We start from the raw sequence: 22,430 nt of genomic DNA, 5'->3' as shown, positions 1-22,430 counted from the left end.
AGAGCACACCACAGTCATGGTGTTACAGCTCTCTGTAGATCACACCACACTCATGGAGTTCACAGCTCTCTGTAGAGCACACCATAGTCACGGTGTTACAGCTCTCTATAGAGCACACCACAGTCACGGTGTTACAGCTCTCTGTAGATCACACCACACTCATGGAGTTCACAGCTCTCTGTAGATCACACCACAGTCACGGTGTTACAGCTCTCTGTAGAGCACACCACAGTCACGGTGTTACAGCTCTCTGTAGAGCACACCACATTCACGGTGTTACAGCTCTCTGTAGAGCACACCACATTCACGGTGTTACAGCTCTCTGTAGAGCACACCACAGTCATGGTGTTACAGCTCTCTGTAGATCACACCATAGTCACGGTGTTACAGCTCTCTGTAGAGCACACCACATTCACGGTGTTACAGCTCTCTGTAGAGCACACCACAGTCATGGTGTTACAGCTCTCTGTAGATCACACCATAGTCACGGTGTTACAGCTCTCTGTAGAGCACACCACATTCACGGTGTTACAGCTCTCTGTAGAGCACACCACATTCACGGTGTTACAGCTCTCTGTAGAGCACACCATAGTCACGGTGTTACAGCTCTCTGTAGAGCACACCATAGTCACGGTGTTACAGGTCTCTGTAGATCACACCACACTCATGGAGTTCACAGCTCTCTGTAGAGCACACCACATTCACGGTGTTACAGCTCTCTGTAGAGCACACCACAGTCACGGTGTTACAGCTCTCTGTAGATCACACCACACTCATGGAGTTCACAGCTCTCTGTAGAGCACACCACAGTCACGGTGTTACAGCTCTCTGTAGAGCACACCACAGTCACGGTGTTACAGCTCTCTGTAGAGCACACCACAGTCACGGTGTTACAGCTCTCTGTAGAGCACACCCCACTCACGGAGTTCACAGCTCTCTGTAGAGCATACCACACTCACAGGGTTTGGCAATTACTTATTAATGTGAGGTCATGCAATTACTCAGCATTTAATTTGCAGCTTATCAGAGATAAAATGAATATAAACTTGGCTCCCTAAGGACCATTTAAACAAAACATGTAAAGATTTTGCTATAAATGCTCAGGAAACATTACCCCCTTCTTCTCTTTGTGGGCTAAGCTGCTCAGATTACAGTTATCTACTGAATGGGTGTGGACATGCCTCCTGTAGAAGGGGCACCTGCACAGCACGGATCTTGCTGCAGGTTGGATGATGTTTTAGGAGTGAGTCACACTGGGCTGTGGTCTCTGAGGGGTAAATACTAGGCGCTTAGTGAAAGCACTTGGTTTGTACACTCTGGTATTCTGCCAGAAATAATAGTTGAAAGACCTTAGGTCAGTAGAGAAGTAGATAACACTTCTTGATACCCTTTACTGAGAAATATGGCTGGCTCTGAGCATTCAAAGGATTTGATTCACTATAATAGAAAGTTTAGCTGTAAATGAAATTATACTCAAGTTCCAAGATTAAATTTATGTCAATTTGTTGTCAGGTTTATTTACTGTTTAAGAGCTTGGCTCGGTGAAAATTTATGAAGTGTGTTAATGAAGGGCTTTCACAAGTAATCCTAATTTTTATTCAAGTGAGAAGGCCACTTTCTCTCCACCTTCATGGTCTAGATTATTTGACACAGAAAAAGAAAGCAATAGCTTGAAATAGTAATTAATAGCAGAACTGATGTTACATCCTATGGTAAAAGTATATAGCCATGTAGCTCCTAACCTTTATTTTCTATGTGTATGTCTGTAGTTCTGTGTGTGAAAGTCAGAGGACAGCTTTGGGTCTGCCCATCGTGTCTTTTGAGACAGAATCTCTCACTCTCTCAGAGCCCACCAAGTAGGCGATGTTGACTGGTCATTAGGCTCCAGTAATTAATTCCCTCTGTCCCTGTCTTTCCAGTGCCAGGATAATAAGCACGTGCTACCAGGCCCAATTTTATTACATAGTTCTTAGGGCCAGACTAATTTCCACATCCAAGACAAGTGCTCCACTGACTAAGCTGTGGTTCTTACCCACAGTCAAACTGAAAGTGAGGAGTCCTAAAAAAGTGTGTAATTCCAAAGAAAAAATACAGTAGGTAAATAGAATATTATAAATATAATTCCTGCTCTATGTAAGTATAAATATAATTGGAAAATAGCACTGAACTGAAGTTTAAGCAGCACTAATTCCTTTGTCTGTCCTTGTGCTTGTGATTCATAACCCTTCCTGTGATGGCCTTGAGGTCACCCTGGGGTCTGACAGTGTGGTGGGTGCACCAGCCAGAAGGCCCTGCGGAAGAGCAGGTCACAGCGCTGTGTTCAGGGTGCTGGCTCCGTAGGCTAACAGTGTAGCTGTGATAGGTTGTCTCCTACATGGGTGATTCAGGCAGAAAAGGAGGCAGGGAAAGTCTGATGTGAAGTGAGAGGGTGTTTGAGGTGCATGAGGGCACGTGCTCTACAATCAGAGCCTGTGAGAAGGGACAGGAGAGGACCGGGCACTCCTCGAACGCCCTCAGTCTTTCCTGCTCTTATGCTGGAGTGGAAACATACAGGTGAGAATATCGCCACTCCTCATAGGCCGTTCGTTATATGGCAAAAAGAAATTGGCGAGCTGGAGGGATGGCCCAGCGGTTGAGAGCACTGACTGCTCTTGCAGAGGACTTGAGTTCAGTTCCCAGCACCCACACTGGGTAGCTCACAACCGCCTGTAACTCTAGTTCAGGGGATGCGATGCCAGCACCTCCAGCCTTCAAGGGCGCCTGATTCATGCACACATCCTTATGCGTGGATATGCACACACATACACAGAATTAAAAATAACAAAAATAAACATAATTTTAATTTAAAAAATGTAGGAGAAGGTAATAGTGGTTCCAGGGCCTTAATTGTTTCAGAATTTGCAAGTATTGATGTTTGCTCAAATACTACAATTACTTCAAAAGAGTAATCAATCTGTTCCCTGGGCATCAACTGAATGCTTATAATGCCTTTGTTTAGCATTCAGGGTACTGCAGCTTTATGGTGAGCTTCGTAGACGAGGAACTTGTGCAGGTTTTCACAACCTTGGCACTGGTAACATTTGGTGACACTGGTGGCAGTTGTTTGGTGGTGGTGGCAACTCATTGTATGTGGTGACTGTCCTATAAACTGAGGTTTGCTTAGCAGGATTCCACCCTTTATCCAGGAGGTGCCAACCGCATCCTGTCCCCATTCGTGACAAGTGAAGATGTCTCTAGAGATGGCAGATTTCCTGCAGAGGTGGGAATTGACCCTGGTTAGAGAACAGTCACCTGAAAGATAAGACAGATGGTTATGGACTCCAGGATGTGGGCTCGGCTACTTTCTATCTTCTCACTGTACCCACTTCCTCTAACTGAAGACTCCAAATTGCCTAGCTTCAGGAGAGGGGTTTAGAAAGAACAGACTGGGACTAAAGGTAATTTCAGTACATAGTTTCATAGTATTTGCATAAAGCTGATAAAATGTTATTTGTACCAATAAGAGAACAGGGGCTGGAGGCTCTTCTTGGAAATAAGGTAAAGGGGAGGGTCACTCAAGCTTTCTTATGTCCTCCAGGATGCCGGGAGAGTGCAGAGCAGTCACTATACTGTAGAGCTTTACAGCAAAGGACACGTCGTGAAAAAGTTCTCGAAAGGCCATCTGAAGGAAACAGGTCTTCAGTGTGTCTCAGATAGACAGGGTCTGCTTTGTTAACGGTTCTGAAGCACACGTTCCATTCCTGCATAATCTCATTTGAGTCTCACCATGTCTTATTGTCCCATTTATGAGGAGAGGTGGAGTTCAGGGGAATGAAAATAACATCCCCAAATGAGGTGGCCAGGGACAGGAGATCTAGGACCCTCATTTGACCACTTGTAAATTAATGACAAGAGGGCATTGTAGATGCTCTGATGGACCCCAGCAAAGAGGCAGTCACACCAATGTGGAGAGAAGAGACCACACTGCTGGGCCAGAGGGTTGGCTTGGTCCTGAGAGACTGGCTTTGCTCAAAGAAGGTAAAGAAGGGTTAGTACTCGGGGAGCTTGGGGGCTTATATGTGAACCTCCAGTCAGTTTGGGGGCCTTGTTGGTTTTCAGGAGCTTGGAATGATGCAACGGTTACTCTGCTGTGGGGTAGACAGTGAGCTGGAGGAGAACTCAGTAACGGTGAAAATATTGGGAAGAGCTGTCCTCAGTCAGGTCCCCTTGCCGTTGGCTGCCTGGTAATTAGTCCTCACAACTCTTCATGATTGTAAGATGTAACTATGTGTTTTAGGATCCCTCTTAGGTGATAAAACTCGGATGATTGAGCTATCAAGAGATATGAATGCATACATCAGGCCGTCTCCAACCAGTGGGACTTTAGGAGGTGTGACAAGGACCACAAATGAAGCCATTCTGCTGTGTGAAGGAGGGGGTTATGACGTCATTCTTATTGAAACTGTCGGTGAGTGTGACAGTCTGCTTCATAAAAGCAGCGGACCATTATAGTGAATGCTACTTAAAGATGCATAACAACCCATTTCACTTATTTTTATTCAGCAGATATGAAGTGGAATTAAATACAAGGTATTTATTGCCCTGCAGGCAATGTGAGTACATGGGCTGCGCTCCCCGCCCGCAGGAGCCTTCCATACAGACGGTGGCAGTGACCCACGTGTCTCCATGGTCTGTGTGCAGAGGACAGGAAGGACAGGAAGGACTAGAGTGACCTTTGCAAGCCAGTCACAGCCCTGCTTAAGCACACTTGATGTCAGAGTGTTCACTCAGAGTCTGGGCAGCTGGGACTTGGGCTCCGAGGCTGTCTGTTCCGTCCCAGCACATCCCTCTGAGGGAAAGACCCAGCACTCACGTCCCTATGGGCTACTCTGAATGTGTGTGACACACCCAAACCAGTGCCTGGGCAGCCAGTGAGAGGGAGGGAAGTGGGTGTGAACAGTGCAGGGCTCACTGGGCAGACCCAGAGGAAGTGCGGCTCGCTCAGGCCTCTCAACTCTGAGGCAGAGGAGCACAGAGCAGCGGCCAGACCAGGCTTTCCTCATGCATCCTGCCAAAGAGCTTTCCTTTCTCTGGAGGAGTGGGGATGAGAACAAGGTGAGCCATGTTCGTTCACGCTTGGAGGGAGCCTGCAGCTGACTGAGAAGTGGTTAGAAGGTTGGGAGGAGTGTGAAGCAGTTAGACCACGGTGTCAATCAGAGAAGGAAATGCAGGTCTACCTCAGGTAAGCAGGGCTAGAGAAGAGGACATGATCAAAGGCCTTTATTGTTGATTGAATGTAAGAGACGAAGGAAGGAGGGTTGTAGCAACAGAGAACACCGCGGACAAGAGGGAGAGGAATGAGGTCAGGTGTCGGTACGTTACTGGACACATTTACTAGAGGAATATGAGGTCAGGTGTCGGTACGTTACTGGACACATTTACTAGAGGAATATGAGGTCAGGTGTCGGTAGGTTACTGGACACATTTACTAGGTGTCCAAGTGGGGGGTTTTAGGAAGCCTGGTCAGTGCATACAGACCTAACAGTTACCAGCAGGGCTTATGGTTTTGCACTAAGTTATACATTTGGTTTAGGTTAAATGAAGGAGAATAGGGGATAATATTGTCATAAATATGGGCTACATGGCTTAGACCGTAGACATCCCCGCTTAGAATTGGGGAGCTGGAAATGCGGGTGGAGGCACCAGCAGGATGGGTCTCTGCACCTCTTCCCTTTTGCAGGGGGCTGCCTCCATGCTGTGTCCCCATGGGGCACGTCTCCGGCATGGGCACGAGCACCCGGCGCCTCCGCTCCCTCCCTCCCGGGCACCTGTCCTCATGACCTCACTTAACTCCTTAGAGCCCGTGCCCATCTGCAGTCACGCTGAGGGCTGCCATGTGACCTGAGGGTCGACAGGCCTAATTCAGTTCCCAGCAGTAGTCAGAACCAGCCGTAGATGTCCACCTTTTACGTGTGAGTAGAGAGGGCAATATGAAAGCCAGACTTGTTCTCGGGGAGTTGCAGTTGGCTGCTTGTCCTAGAGACTGGCAATGACTCAGGGAAAAGGCCTTTGCTGTCTTGAAGAAGCCCTGGGGGCGGGGCGGGGGCGGGGCGGGGGTTCAGAGCGGTTGCAGTTCTGTTCCTGCAGTCTCCCACGCTGCTTCTGGTGTCCCTCTCCATCCTTCACACTTAGCTCCCGTCCTCGAGGTTGCTCAAGACTGAAAGGTGGGGAGGAAGCTCTGACAGAGAGAGAGGGAACAGGAACTAGAGAGCAGGCACACAGGAGGAGCCCCAGCTGAGCGCCTTCCTGGAGACCTCACCTGGGAGCTCCATCTGTTGGCCTTTACCTGCCTGAGGGACCTGACCTGCTCCCTGGCGTCCCGGGGAGAGAGGAAATGGACGAGCAGAACTGGGAGTCTGGATGTGGTCAGGACAGACAGTGAGGGTTTCCAGAGAGAGAGCGAGAAGCACGGTGTGGCGGGGGAAGCTGTGAGTGTCTGCCCCTGTTTTGGTGTTAAGGAGCGGGTTCAGGAGGTGGATGGGGTGGGTCCTCCAGCAGAGCTGCACTGGGGGCGGCTGGCTGAGGCCAGGACAGGGAGGAGCTAGGATGTGCTTCCTCTGTCTCCTCCACGAGCGTCCACACAGCGAGAACAGAAGACGGAAGCCCACTCAATAGATTTAGGAGATGCCGTTTTTAATGTTTAAGTTCTGCCTGCGTGTATGGCTGTGCCTACACATGTGTCCCTGGTCCCCACAGCGGCCAGAAGAGGGCGTTAGATCCTTTGGAAGTGCAGTTGTGAGCCACTAGGTGGTGTTAAGAACCAAGCCAGGCCCTCTGCAGAAGCATCAAGGACTCTTAACCCCGGAGCTCTCGGCGGCCCCCGGGAGCCTGGCTCTCTGTGAGGCCCTTCAGTGGCACTTGGCCACAATTGAGAGGTCGCTCCAGCATGCTTACAGAAGAGAGAATCGGGGTATGCAGACTGGGAATAAGGACGAAAGGGTAAAAAGAGATGAAAATGTTGGCAGACAGGTTTCACAGTAGCATCCTGGTGTCAGGCCACTCACTGATGAAAGAGAGGCTAAGAGAGCTTAAGAGTAGGAGAGAATGGAAGCCTATAAGGCAGCGACTCTCAGCCTTCCTAATGCTGCGGCCCTTTAACATAGTTCCTCATGTGTGACCCCAATCATAAAATTATTTCGTTGCTACTTCATAACTGTAGTTTTGTTACCATTATGAATTGTAATGTAAACATCTCTGTTTTCCCATGGTCCTAGGAGACTCCTTGTTAAATTGTAATGTAAACATCTCTGTTTTCCCATGGTCCTAGGAGACTCCTTGTTAAAGGGTCATTTGAGTTCCAGAGGGGTCACAGCCCACACATTGAGCACCTCTTCTGTAAAGTCTTCATTGGTGTGGTTAGAAAAGAACTGTGTTAGAGGGTTGCAGCATTAGGAAGGGTGCACTGGCAGATTAATCCAGACTCATGCAGTAGTGTTTGAAGCAGTTAGGCTTAGATAGGGCACCGAACGTGCGGCCCCGTGACGGTGTCTGCGGCTTTCCAAGCAGAGGAGAGACGCTTGCATCAGCGTGCTTGCTGTCTTTCCAAGTGATGCCGTCTGTGTGGACTCTGCCTCTGAGCAAGTAACTTTCTATCTATGTCAAGTCCGGGGTGTTTAGTTACAGCAACAGGTCATAAAGGTGGATGTGTGGTCAAGATGAGGGGTTGAATGAAGTAGAGTGGAAATGAGGCGGCAAACGACACCAGAAATGCTGTCGCTGACCATCTTAAAGTTGTTGTTTGAAATTGCAGGTGTGGGGCAGTCGGAGTTTGCTGTTGCTGATATGGTTGATATGTTTGTTTTATTGCTGCCACCGGCAGGAGGGGATGAACTGCAGGTAATGATCTTGGTGGCCCAGCCCTCCTGGTGTATGTCACTGAAAGTACAAATTGGAAGCATACTATTGCTGTCAATTAAATCGAAGGTAGAGTAGGAAAAACATCGTTCCTATTGGCTGAACGACACAAGCCGCAGGCAAATTTTCTCTATGTGTGTTTTTTGTTTTTATTTTTCTCAACTAACATTGAACTGTGTCACTTTGAGCTACTCACACAACTGAAGCTTTTCCCTCTTCAGCTTGGAAGTGACTGGAATAAACGGAGGGCTCTGGTCCAAAGAGACCACAGCATCCTGGCTGTTTATAGAATCCTGGCTCAGAAGTAATGCATGCGATATCATTGTGTAGCTTGCACATTGTAAGACAGCGCTCTCCTCTGTCATTCCATCATTAGCCAGCTAGAGCTGGGGCAGACTTCACAGGCATGGTCTTCCGCAGGGTCTCCTTGGTCTTCCGCAGGGTCTCCTTACTTCACACTAGTTCTGCCAGGCCACTTGTGCCCCCCCCCCAGGAAATGTCCCACCCCCTCTCAGGTTAGAATAACTCACAAAGTTCAGGAAAGTTCTGTGATTGTACCTTTATGACAAAGGCTATCCCAGTGAAGAAGAGACACACAGGAGCTGTGTGTGTGTGTGTGTGTGTGTGTGTGTGCATGTGTGTGTGTGGTGTGTGTGTGTGTGGTGTGTGTATGTGTGTGGTGTGTGTATGGTGTGTGTGTGGTGTGTGTGTATGGTGTGTGTGTGGTGTGTGTGTGTATGTGTGTGGTGTGTGTGTGTGGTGTGTGTGTGGTGTGTGTGTGTGTGTGGTGTGTGTGTATGGTGTGTGTGTGGTGTGTGTGTGTGGTGTGTGTGTATGGTGTGTGTGTGGTGTGTGTGTGTGTGGTGTGTGTGTGTATGTGTGCATGTGTGTGGTGTGTGTATGTGTGTGGTGTGTGTGTATGTGTGCATGTGTGTGGTGTGTGTATGTGTGTGGTGTGTGTGTGTGTGGTGTGTGTGTGTATGTGTGCATGTGTGTGGTGTGTGTATGTGTGTGGTGTGTGTGTATGTGTGCATGTGTGTGGTGTGTGTATGTGTGTGGTGTGTGTGTGTGGTGTGTGTGTATGTGGTGTGTGTGTGGTGTGTGTACGTGTGTGGTGTGTGTGTGGTGTGTGTGTGTGGTGTGTGTGTATGTGGTGTGTGTGTGGTGTGTGTACGTGTGTATGTGTGTGTGGTGTGTGTATGTGTGGTGTGTGTTGGTGTGTGTACGTGTGTATGTGTGTGTGGTGTGTGTGTATGTGTGCATGTGTGTGGTGTGTGTGTGGTGTGTGTATGTGGTGTGTGTGATGTGTGTGTGTGTGTGGTGTGTGTATGTGTGTATGTGTGTGTGGTGTGTGTGTGGTGTGTGTTCAGAGGCACTGGGACACACACACATGTTTGTGTGGGGGTGTGGGGTCTCTGTGTGCAAGGGGCGGGACTTGGTGTGGGTGGAGTAGGCAGACACACCTGGTCATGTGAGAGGGTTTTCTGGTGGGCATAAGCAGGGACTGGGGTGTTAGGTGATCACCAGGCACCAGGACGGGAAGAGGGATGAGCAAGTGAGAGTTAATTTTATCAGGAGAAGCGGGGCCTGTGAAGTGGGAGGTGCCCCAGGAGAGGGGCCATGTGCTTCTAGAGGTCTTTCGTGGGACTTACACTGCAAGTGGAGGAGCTGGGGCACTCTACTGAGGCTGTCATTTTTTGGGCACAGGCCCCCACCGGTGTCCCCTGGCTCAGCTGGAGGCGGCCATGCTTTGATCGTCCGGTGTAGGCAGTGGTCACGTGTCATGGTCACCTTTGTTTATTGTCTCAGTTTGCCTTATTTAGTAGGCTGCTGATGAAATACGCTACCTTGCTTGTACTCGGCTGCATGCCTAGCTGATAGCTTACCCTAGGTCCTCACCCCACCCTTGCAGTGAGGGGGCTGACGTTGTCTCAGTGAGGTGACGTGAGCTGCCTCCTGGCACTCCATCAAAGTGTGGATACATTTTACCAAGTGACTCTCTAAATATGCAGGCGACTTCCGTAATTCCCAGAGCTGGTGCATCTAGGTAACTTTTGTCAGGTGGTTGTTACTCCTGGCACACGGAGCTTGGGTAGACACAGAAATGGCAGTGGAGTGTGTGACTGTGAAAGCATGGCACCTCCTGGTTGTCCCTTCTTCGTTCTCGCTGGGAGTAAATGTTTCTGATGTGCTTCTTTCTCTCTAGGGCATCAAAAGGGGCATAATTGAGATGGCGGATCTGGTCGCTATAACTAAATCTGATGGAGACCTGGTCGTGCCAGCCCGCAGGATCCAAGCCGAGTACGTGAGCGCACTGAAGCTGCTCCGCAGGCGCTCGGGCGTCTGGAGACCCAAGGTCGGCTTGAGCTCTTCGCTTTCCCGGGTGGACTGTGCACCTTAGGCCTCTGGCTGCACATGTAATCAGCCTTTGCTTGAGTGGGAAGACTGCACCTTGAAAACAGACAGATCTTAAATGTAATCTTTCCTAGAGTGAGGCAGTAGGCGAGAGTGCTCAGCAGTTGATGTAAACCCTTTGGGAGTGCACTGAAATCGTAGAACACTTCATGGGTTAACTATCTGAACTAGGATTGGGGTAGCAGAGAAAGGCTTGTAATGTGACGCTCCCTTCCATCCCCATTATTTCTGACAAGTTAAGAAAAAGAAGAACAACACTAGGGAGCGGTGCAGTCCCCCTGAGCGGCACCCTGTGTGCAGGAGGAAGCCATGTTAGTAAAGACTAAGCCGTAGCCATCATGAGAGCAGCAGGCCTTTCTTGACGCTGGCTTCTCTGAGGGCTCCTGTGTGGGGCGACACCATCTTCTCCATGGAGGTGTTCACTGGCAAATCTCAGACTCCCGTGAAATAACAGTTCTGGTTCTGCCTTCCCAACAGGTAATTCGCATCTCTGCCAGAAGTGGAGAGGGCGTCAGTGAGATGTGGGACACGATGAGGGAGTTTCAGCGCGTGATGCTGGCCAGCGGGGAGCTGAGCACCAAGAGGCAGCAGCAGCAGAAAGTCTGGATGTGGAATCTCATTCAGGAGAACATCCTACAACATTTCAAGACCCATCCAAGCATCCAAGAACAGATTCCTCTGATGGAGAGGAAGGTGCTCAGCGGGGCCCTCTCCCCAGGACTGGCCGCAGACCTACTGCTGAAAGCTTTTAGAAGCAAACACTAATAAACCTATCCTGTACAACCATCCACAGACTTTCCTCAGTACCTGATATCCAAACATCGCCTGTGTTTGTTTGTGATCCTTTTGTCTGTGTGAACTGTGGGTGGCGCAGTTAGGCATGGGCGTGTCTGCGAGAGGCCGCTGTGTGGGACTGGTCCCACTTTCCCTCTTCTCATGCCCTGGCATGCTGGCCCCCAGAGGAGTTTCTTCTCAGGAGCCAAAAGTGGAGGAAGCTGAGGCGGAGAGGAGAGCAAGTCTGAGGAGAGGAGAGGGAGTTTGAGAGAGGAGAGCGAGTTTGAGGAGAGGAGAGCGAGTCTGAGGAGAGGAGAGGGAGTTTGAGAGAGGAGAGCGAGTTTGAGGTGAGGAGAGCGAGTTTGAGGAGAGCGAGTCTGAGGAGAGGAGAGCGAGTTTGAGAGAGGAGAGGGAGAGGAGAGCGAGTTTGAGGAGAGGAGAGTGAGTTTGAGGAGAGGAGAGCGAGTCTGAGGAGAGGAGAGCGAGTTTGAGGCGAGGAAGTTTGAGAGAGGAGAGCGAGTTTGAGAGAGGAGAGCGAGTCTGAGGAGAGGAGAGCGAGTCTGAGAGAGGAGAGCGAGTCTGAGGAGAGCGAGTCTGAGGCGAGGAAGTTTGAGAGAGGAGAGCGAGTTTGAGGCGTTGCATCAGTTCTGTGAGTTGCCACAGGAAGCATAAGCAGGAACAACTCTATTTCTGAACACTTGAGGCAAGAGCAGTTCACACCAGTCTGAAGATTTCTCAAGTGGCCATGTTTGCTTTTAGAAACCCGTGGGGATGATGGGAATCCCGTGTTCAAAGTCCACTTGGCTGGCCTTGGAAGGCTGCTCCATGACGGGCAGACAGGAAAGGAAAGCAGCTGCAGGGGCCCGCAGTCCCAGACGCAGGTAGAGTCAGCACAGTTCAGGGTCACGCAGTCCGAAAATCACAAAGCGTTCCTACTCGTGTTTCCTTGGCTAATCTACTTCACATTGATGTACTTTTCTGTGAGGTGTGTGTGTGCGCGTGCGTGCACTCATGAACACACCCTTTGTATCACGCATGTGGTGGCAACAGATCATCTTGAGTCACTTTGAATGTGTCTATTGCTGTCCACTTTTTTTTCTTGAGACAGGGTCTTACTGTGTAGTCCTGGCTGTCCTGGAATGCACTCTGTAGACCAGGCTGGCCTCAGACTTAGAGAGGTTCACAGGCCTCCGCCTCCCGAGTGGTAGGATCAAAGGTGTGTGCCACCACTGCCCGGTCTATCCACCTTTTTCCCCCTTTTTGAGAAAACGCCTCTGAAGTCAGCAATCCAGCCTACGTGTTTCCTACCCCATCTGCAGCTTTCCAGCCGTGGATGGTGGGCACTCAGCGTGATGTCCAGCTCCTGTGTGGGTCCTGAGGGTCACACCCGGCCCTTGTGCCCACAAAGTAAGCTCTGTACCACCTGAGCTCCTCCTCAGTTGCTGGGTGTCTCTTTTCTTGCTGCTGAAGGACAAAACTGGTCCTCCAGAGGAAGCACTCCTCAGGAACCAAGGGCTTGGGCTCTAGAGTTAGGCTGTGTTTAAACTTGAACAAGACCAACTTCCAAGCCTGAACACGCACCCTAACGTGTAGGCCTCAGTCTCCTACCTGGGGCAAGAATGGTGTTAGCATACAACCCTGTATTGTTGGTGAGGACTAAATTATTCAGGAAAATCATTTCATCATGATGGCATATAGAAAATATTGTGTGCTGCTTTTATTAAAGTTGTATGTCCCTAAAGCCTTATAAACCTTATTTATAATTTAAATTTCTCCATGGTTGTATTACTACCATCATGCTCTTACGATGTTTTATGATTGCCTTTAAACTCCCATTTCCGCTTAATTCTTTGGGTGTCTTAAACTGTTTGATGGTAGTTATGACTGTGTACATTTGGGTGAAATTATTTCTATCCATAAGATTTCTCCCAAATAAAATACCATTCTATACGCTGTATTCCTAACTGTTTAGGATACTTTATACAGTGTGTCAGCTGTACTGTTTGCTACAATATGTGTTCCTAACTGAAATCAAATTTCTTGAGTGTTATTTTAACAAACACTCCTTGATGTTTCTGTAAGATCTGTGGGATTGACATCCTGTGTAGGTTATGAGAACCTTCGAGAGATTAGCCAGGAGAATTTCTTGATGAGAAAAGACCATCATTAAAAGATGTTTAGAAGCTTCCAGAGAAGCAATCTCATGATTTCCTTTAATAAACTTGCAGATTAACAGGTCTGGCCCTTGTGGTACAGTGTCAGTACCAATGGGTGCCTGCTGCATCATAAAGGAGGTAGAGGGGGCGGGGCTTTCATCAGCGCCTCATTTAGCAATGGGTTTGCTCTCTGTGTGGACGCCTTTTAAATGGCATATGCAAGTTCTGAAAACACGAGAAAAGGCCCATGCCACCCTCCTCCTGTGGTTATTGTGCCATGGGCTGTGATAGACCAATTCCTTTTTTTTTTTAATTATTTACTTAAAAGTTTTTTTTATTTTACATATTAACCACAGTTCTCCCTCCCCTCCTCCTGCTCCCCCCACCTTTCCCCCAACCCAAGACCACCATCCTGAGTAGGGGTGAGGCCTCCCATGGGGAGTCAACGAAGTCTGGCATATCAAGTTGAGGCAGGACCAGGCCTCTCCCCCCTGTATTGAGCAAGGTGGTGTCCCTCCACAGGGAATGGGCTCCAGAAAGCCCATTCGTGCACTGGAGAGACCAATCTCTAAGATACCTTTTCGAAGGTTTCTTTGGTTTGCTGTACTAAAGAGTAATATTTGTGGGGTTTCATTTCTTCAGATCTGTGCTCCATTTTTCTACGTTCAATAATCCTCTCCCTTTGCCCTCACCAGTGGTTCTACAGTGCTGGGCCTCTGGCCTGGTCAGGGCAGAGGGATTGACCTAGCTGGGTGTTGATGTAACTGCCAGCTCTGTCATGAACAGGACAAATGGGTTGCGAAAGTTGTTTTCCGTGTCTACCAATCGATCCCCTTATCTGCAGAAGTGCACTGATGGCAGCTACTGTCCGGCGCCGTGCAGAGACCTGAGTGAGAAACTGAGGCAGCTGGCGTGCAGTGGCAGGCAGTGTTCTAAATATTTCCTCTCAGATGGGCCAGTCTGCTTATTCCCCACAGACATCATTTCCTCTCAGATGGACCACTCTGGTTATCTCCTCAGTTTTCCCACTGTGGAAATGGCAAGAGTGTGATGGTCCTATTGTCAATTCGATGACTTTTTAACCACCTAGGAGACACATCTCTGGGCGTGTATTTGAGGGCATTTCCAGAGAACTTTTACTGAGGACGACACTAAATGTGAATGGTACTGTCCCTCGGGCTGGGTCTGAAACTGAAGAAAGAAGGGGAGGCAAGCTACTTGAGCAGTCTCTTGTGCTCGGGCCAGCGGCTCCCACGGCTGGGAGTCACAACAGACCCTTCACCCTTGAGTTACTTCTTGTCAGTTATCTTTCTCATAGCAATGAGACAGTTGCTAACGGGATGCTACCAACCCGGAGCTGTGCGTGTGGCACCTGGACACGATGAGCGCTGCACACTGGAGAATGAATAGAAGTTACTTCTTAGGACAGTGTAAGGGTGCATGAGCATAGACTTCCTCTACCCTAAAATCATGCTTATTTTTGACAGGTTAGTTGCATTAGTCAAAAATATAGCTATCCAGGCTGGAGAGATGGCTCAGAGGACTTGCAGAGGACACAAGTTCAGTTCCCAGCACCCACAGTTAGGATCCAATGCTTTCTTCTGTCCTTGGATATCAGACATGCACATAATACATACATACATACATACATACATACATACATACAATACATACATATATATACATGCAAGCAAAACACACACACATTTTTATAACAACAATGTGAAGGGGGACAATCTGGGCGTAGTGGCTTCCACCTTCAGTCTTAGGACCTTGGAAGCAGATGCGGGAGGATAAAGCAGACTAGAACATTCAAGAACCATGGGAAAACATCAAAATACGCTACATAAAAGTTGTGGATTCCAGGAAGGAGGGGGAGGAGGAGAAGAAGAAACCCATTTCCGAAATCCCTGTTAAAATTAAATTGGTTTTGGAGGCAAGGTTTCTTTCGCCTGGCCTGGACTCAAGCCTGCACACTTCTTGTCCTAGACCGTGGATTGCAGCCACCATGCCTGGCTCTCCACCGAATGCGTCTCACGGCACTGATATAGTTCGGGGACAGCATTGAAAAGGTTGAGCAGCTTGAGTGACCATTAAACATTAGTATCGTCCTCTGGGCAGGACAGAAAATGGGGCCCATTGAAGTTTCCCCTGCTGACCAATAACCAGGACGTGTCGCAGCTATGTTTCTTTCTACTTCATTTCCTTGGTTAGTTGATTACTAAATGTAACACCTTTTTTAAATCCTACTTAAAGTAAACACTGAATGACAGTCATTGTCCCATGAAGCTCAAATAAGGCTTTGGCTGATTTATTTGCTTGTCATTTATGGTATGTTTTATAAAATGTAAATAGCATAAGCAGTTGGACTGGACGTGATAGGGTTATTTGAGAGAGTAAAATGTGTATGACATGGGTTAAATAAATATTATACCTGAACATGTGATAGTACAAGGTCACCTCGGGACAATTGATTTTGTTGTTCACTTCAGCCTCCTGAAAGAAGGAAATGAAAGTGTGTATAAACCAGAAAACTACTCTCCTCTTAGCAAGAACCAATGTGTAACTGCTGTTATTTTATCCATCACAAAACAAACCATGTGACATCATTATCAAAAGTATGGAGAAAAGTCTGCAGAAAGCTATCTAGAAGAGTAATAAAGCCCCTTCCCAGCCTCATCCCTGTGTGCCTTGCTCTAGGCGGGATGCAGATGTTTCAAGGGTCAACTTCCCTTAGGATGCAGCAGCATCAGCAGGTGTGGTGGTCTGAATGAGAATGCCCCCATAGGCTCATATATTTGAATGCTTAGTCACCAGGGAGTGGAACCGATTGGGAAGGATTAGGTGGTGTGCACTTGTTGGAGTGGGTGTGGCCTTGTTGGAGGAGGTGTGTCACCAGGGGTGGGCTTTGAGGTTTCAAAAAGCCACACTGGTCTCAATCTCTTTCTGCCTGCCGCCTGTGGATCAGGTGTAAAGCTCTCAGCTGCTTCTCCAGCACCACGGCCACCTGCCTCTCTTCCTGCCAAGATGATCACGGACCAACTCCCTGAGATTGTAAGCAAGCCCCTAATTAAACGCTTCCTTTTGTAAGAGTTGCCTTAGCCATGGCGGTTTCCCAGCAATAGAACAGTGACAGAGATGCAGGCATAACCAAGTCTTGCTCTTCGGTAGTTCTACATGCAGGAACCTCACTGTTCTCTGCAGAAAAATTTCCTCACAAAACCACAAATACAAGCCAGCTCTCATAAACAATGCTCAGTGGCTGGCAGTCCTTCATTTTCTGATAGGATCGCTTTGGGTTAAATCATGAGCTCCCCCAAACAATAGCGCCCCCATTTTACAAAAGGAAAATCAAGCATAAGAGATGTTAGAAAATAAATCTCAAGTTACTGTTCCTAAAAGTGATGCATGGTCCATACTCAATTCAAATAGTACCATTTTAGAAGTTGTAAGCACTTGGTGAATTTTATTTTATTCTTTCTATAAGTCAGTTCAGTGACAGATACCTGCATTTATAGACACTTCCGTGGTACAGCGTGGATATGGGAAGGTCCTCAGTATTTTCATTTTAAGTCCTTTCTTCTTCAACTTAGGGTTCTCTTTGCCATTTTGCAGAAGTGTGCCTTGAGGTATTTTTCTGTTGATTTTCCTGCTTATGCTGGAAGATAACACTTTTGATGTTAGGAACCAACCTCAAACAAGACAGAAGCCCATTCTGTCAGCTTCTGTATCACGTGGGCATCTTGTCTAGAAATGGCACGTGTAATAACCAGAGAGAATGCTGGCTTGTCTAACTACACAGGGAGATGGGGGGAAGGACAGGCTCCGTTAAGAGCACAAATCCCGCAAGGCTTTTCCTTGCAACCCCATCCTCTGCCTTCTGGCTCCCATTCCCTGGATTCCTCCACGTAGCTCAAGATAGGCAGCCCGCAGCACCTCGCAGAGGAAGGACGCCCCCATCTCAGAGTCAAGGCTGAGAACTCAGGGAAGCACTCAGACTGGCTTACCTGACAAGCTTGGGGTCTCTAGCAGGTGTGTGGGTTCTGCGAGTGACAGGAGACACTTGGATCTGGGGAAAGACTGCTTCCCAAGGTGTGTGATCACAGAGAAGAGCAGGGCGCCAGGCAGACTGGACAAACGCTAGAGCTCTGAAACCATGAGCCAAAATAGTCTTTCCTTCATTTAAGCTGATTTCTCAGACCCATTGTTTGTTTCAGTTCCTGTTACACATAAATGTGTTCAGATTTCAACCCCGAACCATAAAAATCCTGAAAGGCAAGAGAAAAACAGTGTGAGCAGACAGGGTGTGAGCAGACAGGGTGTGAGCAGACAGGGTATGAGCAGACACCGTGTGAGCAGACAGGGTGTGAGCAGACAGGGTGTGAGCAGACAGGGTGTGAGCAGACACCGTGTGAGCAGACAAAGCCACTGTCAGAACTGGATTCAGACATGGCATGAATCAGAAAGATCACACTCACACGGGGATTTAAAAGAGTTGTGACTAGTGTGCTAAAGAAAAATAAACAGGACGTGAGCAGAGAGTCAGACTCCATGAAGCACTTAAAAGGAAAGCTACACTAGAACGAACACTAACAAAAAAAAGGCTGCCTTTAGTGGCCCATCCAGACTGGCATGGTTGAGAACTGCCATCCAGGAGCTTGAAAACCAGTCGCTTGGAAAATTTATAAATGAAAATGAAACACAAAAAGACGATAAGGCAGAATAGCACCATGGGAAGAACCATGGGAAAATAACAAAATATGCTACGTACAAGTTGTGAATTCCCCGAAGAAGAAAGAAAAAAATAAAACAAAATATTAGAAATAAGAATGCTTTGGTATGAGCCAAGACTAATGACACCAAACCACAGATCCAGGAGCACCAGAGAACACTAAGCCAGACAGAAATCAAATAAACAAAATCAAAGCCAACAAAGAAATCCGCACACGCAGTCACACCACATCCAAACTGCTGGAACCCACACCTGAACCGATGGAGTCAGGGTTTGCATGAGATGAGAGCCACCACTGCCTTGGTCACGGTCTCTCTCTCCCTTTTTCCATACAATCTTAGACTTGATTTTCTTATGAACATCAAAGACCCAGCTAGCTGCAATTTAATACTTTAGATTTTGGTTCCGGATTTTACATTCTTACTCAGTTTTAGGAGGCACTAGAGGTCCCAGGGGACGAGATTAAATAGAGGTTGTTCAGAATCAAGAGCTCACCTCAGTCTACGTGGATGAAATGCGCGTCCAGCATGACTGTGGCCCCACTCTTCACCATGAGCAGTTTGCAGGGCTGTTTATTCTGAGTCTGTGGTGAGCCAGGCAGTGATGTTTGCTTCCGCCTGAATCACTTGGTAGATAAGGAGCGATTTTTTTAAGCCGTAAGTAGTACTCTTCTGTTTTTTTTAAGTGGCCTTTCTATTGGATGGTGGTATTTGGATATGAAAGTGTCCTCCATGGACTCCTATGTTTGGACACTTGGTCCCGAGCTGATGGTGCCATCTAGGAAGGTTATGGAACCTTAGAGGGTGGAGTCCTGGTAGAGGAAGTGCTTTACTAGGGCGGGAGTTGAGGTTTACGGCTGGTCCAATTTGCTGTGCGCTCTGCTTCCTGTGTGGGATACAATGTGATGGGTGGGCTAGCTTCCTGCTCCTGCCCCCATGGCTTCCCTGTCTGTTTCCACGTCTGCCTCACAGCAATGTGGGATGTGCTGTGGGGTATTTGTACACTGTGTGAAAATGTATTGTGATTGGTGTAATATAAAGCTAAACAGCCAAGCAGGAGGTATAGGCAAGACTTTTAGGGAGAGAGAGAGAGAGAGAGAGAGAGAGAGAGAGAGGGAGGGGGAGGGGGAGGGGGAGGGGAAGAGGGAGAGAGAGAGGGAGAGAGAGAGGGAGAGAGAGAGGGAGAGAGAGAGAGAGAGAGAGAGAGAGAGAGAGAGAGAGAGAGAGAGAGAGAGAGAGGGAGGGGGAGGGGGAGGGGAAGAGAGAGAGGGAGAGAGAGAGGGAGAGAGAGAGAGAGAGAGAGAGAGAGAGAGAGAGAGAGAGAGAGAGAGAGAGAGAGAGAGAGAGAGAGAGAGAGGAGAGAGAGGAAGACGAGAGAGCATTAAGCGGGCAGGGTCTGTCCTTTAAAGGGGTCCTTTGCACCTGCATACAGACTGGTTCTCACAGAGCTCTGGGCTGGCCGGAGCACTGCCTGAGTGCATTCTGCCAGGCGACAGGGCAGGCCAGCGTAATGCCTGAACCCTTCAGTTTACAACGTGCAGATTGTCATGCCACAGGTCTCCAGAGCCACCTCAATCCTGAATGACGGTATTCACCACTGTGGTTTGAATGTGTCCCCCAACTTGTGTTCACTGCGATGCTCTTCAACGTACAGTCAGATTGTATGCAAATAAAATCATTGTAAATTGAAAACATTGTTAAGTATTCTAGTCAGCAAAGAGTTGTTACTATAACAGAATACCTGATGTAACACAAGACAGAATGTTTATTTAGCTTCCAGTTTGGGCAGTTGGGAAGCATGGTGCCCATGACTGCCTGGTAAAGGCAGCAGATGGTAGTCCCAGGAGCACATGCTGCCGTGAGCACTCAGATTTCAAGGCCAGAAGCAAAGTGAGAGACTGGGTCCCGCATTGCCTAATGAGGGTGTGCCCACTAACATAAGGCCTCACCTGCGTCTCCCAATGCCACCACCCTGGATCCAGCAAGAAGTCAAATGCATTTGATGTCAGCCACCAAGAATCACGCCTTTCCTGTGCTCAGGATATACAGTATTTTAAATATAATTTATTTATTTTATGTTCATTGATATTTGCCTACGTGTATGTCTGGGTGAAGGTGCTGGTTCTTTTGGCATTCTGGCATAATGCTGGCCTGTCCTCTGTCAGCTTGCAGGATGTGTTCACCAGCATTCAGGCAAATACTGAGTCAGCCCAGGGACTCTGCAGCGTAGGTCACTGTGTCCTGTGCCACAGAGGCGAAGGTGCAAGACTGTCAGACATGCGCAGAGGTAAGACACGATGACACCAGAGACACCCACACACCCAAGACTGTCAGACATGCGCAGAGGTAAGAAACAATGACACCGGAGACATCCGCACACCCAAGACTGTCAGACATGCGCAGAGGTAAGACACGATGACACCAGAGACACCCACACACCCAAGACTGTCAGACGTGCCCAGAGGTAAGAAACAATGACACCAGACACACACACAGCCAAGACTGTCAGACGTGCCCGGTCGTAAGAAACAATGACACCAGACACACACACACCCAAGACTGTTAGACGTGCCCGGAGGTAAGAGACAACGACACTGGAGACATCCACACACCCAGCCTCAGAAAGAAGACTCACAGAACAGACTTCAATGCCACTCTTTACTATTACCGCCCTCAGAAATTAAGCATCTGAGTCTCCCGGGTATCAAGGTGATGCCATCATGACAGGGAGGGAATGGGTGCTTTAAAGTTTGCTTACATAAAGATAAAAATCAAATTGGTGATAAGAAGGAAGAGACTTGGGGTGTAGAAAAGAATGAAGCATGTTCCAGATTCCTCTTTCGCTGTAGCTATGTTACCGTCCAAACGTAAACACTAACTGATAGGATTCTGATGAGCCGCTGGTCTAGCCTTGACAGATTACTACCCACTATACTATAACACTGTATTATCACAGCCACAAGCTCAGAATTTTAAATTCCGTTTTTAATGCATATAAAACTTATCTTTCCACAAACTCCAAGTATTCTTGTAAGTTCCAGGACCATGAGGAGCACCTTACAAGGTCCAAGGGGCACACAGTTCCACAGAGTCAGGACGCAGCAGTGACATGACCAGCTACTCCAGGACATGGCTGGTCCCCAGTTTTCTCAGATCGCCCAAGATTCCGACGCCCTGGGTCAGTTGGAAGCAGTTCTGAGAACTCATCCCTGTCCCACCCACTATCCGCTTTAACCCCTCACCTTTTTATAATAAGCAAAAAGGTAGGGATGTTGGCATTCAGGCATAGTGCTGGCCTGCCCCCTGTCAGCTAGCAGAACGCATTCACCAGCATTCAGGCAAAAGCTTAGTCAGCCCAGGGACTCTATGGGAGTACGTCACAAGATCATGCACTACGTGGCTACCCCATGCCCTGCATGGCTGTGTAAAACTCTGTATGCATGTACAGAGGGTCCCTTTTAAGCAAGCTCTACCTGCCCAGCGCTCTTAAATGCTGAGTCATCCCTCCAGCTCCAGGGTTTATACTATTAACAGAGTCACCCTCATATTTACAATAGCCAAGGTGCACAACCAGCACACAAGGTGCACGCAAACACACAAGTCTTTCACTTATGGATTTAGGGGTGAAAAACAGATGAAGGCGGGGGGCATTAGAGAACAGGAAAGAGCTAGTGGGTAAGAGGAAGAGAGTGGGTGTGTGTGACTGTGACCAAGGTGCATTCTGTGCATTATGAAATGTTACAACAAGCCCATTACTTCCCACAATTACTAGGTGCTAATACAAATTTGATCCGATAGTAGTGAGACTGAATCGGTGCGTGTCAACCCTGGCTCGGGTGCAACTGTGGATTAGCACGCCCGCCGCTAGACCGTTGGCCGGCTCTGCTAAAGTGAACTCACCATGAACATAGCTCCTGTGAGATCACCACCTCCCACACACAAACAGCACTGAAGGGTTGGTCCCAGCCCTGCAGTGCTTAATAAACAAATGAATGAATGAGTAGAATTGAATGGTTTCTGTTGTTGTTGTTTTTGCTTGTTTGTTTGTTTTGTTTTTCGAGACAGGGTTTCTCTGTATTGTTTTGGAGCCTGTCCTGGGACTCTCTCTGTAGACCAGGTTGACCTCGAACTCACAGAGATCTGCCTGCCTCTGAGTGCTGGGATTAAAGGCGTGCGCCATCAGTGCCTGGCAGAATTGAATGTTTAATCCGCGTTTAATCTGCAAGAATCCTAAAGGAGCCCATGCTCACTCTTTGCTCATTTGTCATCCGCATTCTCGGACACTGGCATCTGGCATTGATTTGCACGGTCTGACTTCAGCATTGGAGTCTTCACTAAAAACTTCCCTCCGGGGCTGGAGATGTGGCTTGGCGGGTAAGGTGCTTGCCGCGCAAGCCTGATGACCCGTGTTCCATCCCCAGAACCCATGTAACACAAAACCCACTTTCTAACAAGTATCTT

The 22,430-nt window shown here is 48.3% G+C and overlaps 1 protein-coding gene and 1 long non-coding RNA gene across 7 annotated transcripts in view; one reads left to right on the top strand and one right to left on the bottom strand.

Annotated features, from left to right (window-relative positions):
- Positions 1 to 11,094, top strand: part of Mmaa (metabolism of cobalamin associated A) — a 28,613-nt gene extending 17,519 nt beyond the window's left edge. For 4 of the 5 annotated variants that reach the window (XM_040734829.1, XM_005077732.4, XM_013118883.3 and 1 more), the window contains 4 exons: positions 4,277 to 4,447; positions 7,790 to 7,875; positions 10,100 to 10,249; positions 10,786 to 11,094. In XM_040734829.1, the coding sequence (XP_040590763.1) occupies positions 4,277 to 4,447; positions 7,790 to 7,875; positions 10,100 to 10,249; positions 10,786 to 11,073 (695 nt within the window). In that variant the 3' untranslated portion in view covers positions 11,074 to 11,094. The remainder of the gene's footprint in view (positions 1 to 4,276; positions 4,448 to 7,789; positions 7,876 to 10,099; positions 10,250 to 10,785) is intronic. The other variant, XM_040734830.1, reaches the window with a different exon arrangement.
- A 2,555-nt stretch (positions 11,095 to 13,649) lies between these two features.
- Positions 13,650 to 18,778, bottom strand: LOC110342346. Of its 2 annotated transcripts, XR_005872819.1 has the most exons (5): positions 18,466 to 18,778; positions 17,246 to 17,506; positions 16,745 to 16,896; positions 15,673 to 15,734; positions 13,650 to 14,633 (listed from the first exon to the last, which is right to left on the bottom strand). It is a non-coding gene; the product is annotated as an uncharacterized LOC110342346 (long non-coding RNA). The 2 variants fall into 2 exon arrangements; XR_002384388.2 differs by lacking the exon at positions 13,650 to 14,633 and having other exon boundaries at positions 15,518 to 15,734.
- Positions 18,779 to 22,430: the final 3,652 nt, after the last annotated feature.

This window comes from Mesocricetus auratus, unplaced genomic scaffold, assembly GCF_017639785.1.
Source record: "Mesocricetus auratus isolate SY011 unplaced genomic scaffold, BCM_Maur_2.0 Super-Scaffold_100041, whole genome shotgun sequence".
Lineage (NCBI taxonomy): Eukaryota > Metazoa > Chordata > Mammalia > Rodentia > Cricetidae > Mesocricetus > Mesocricetus auratus.
Note: the sequence above shows the minus strand (reverse complement) of the source record. Positions and strands in the feature narration are given on the sequence as shown.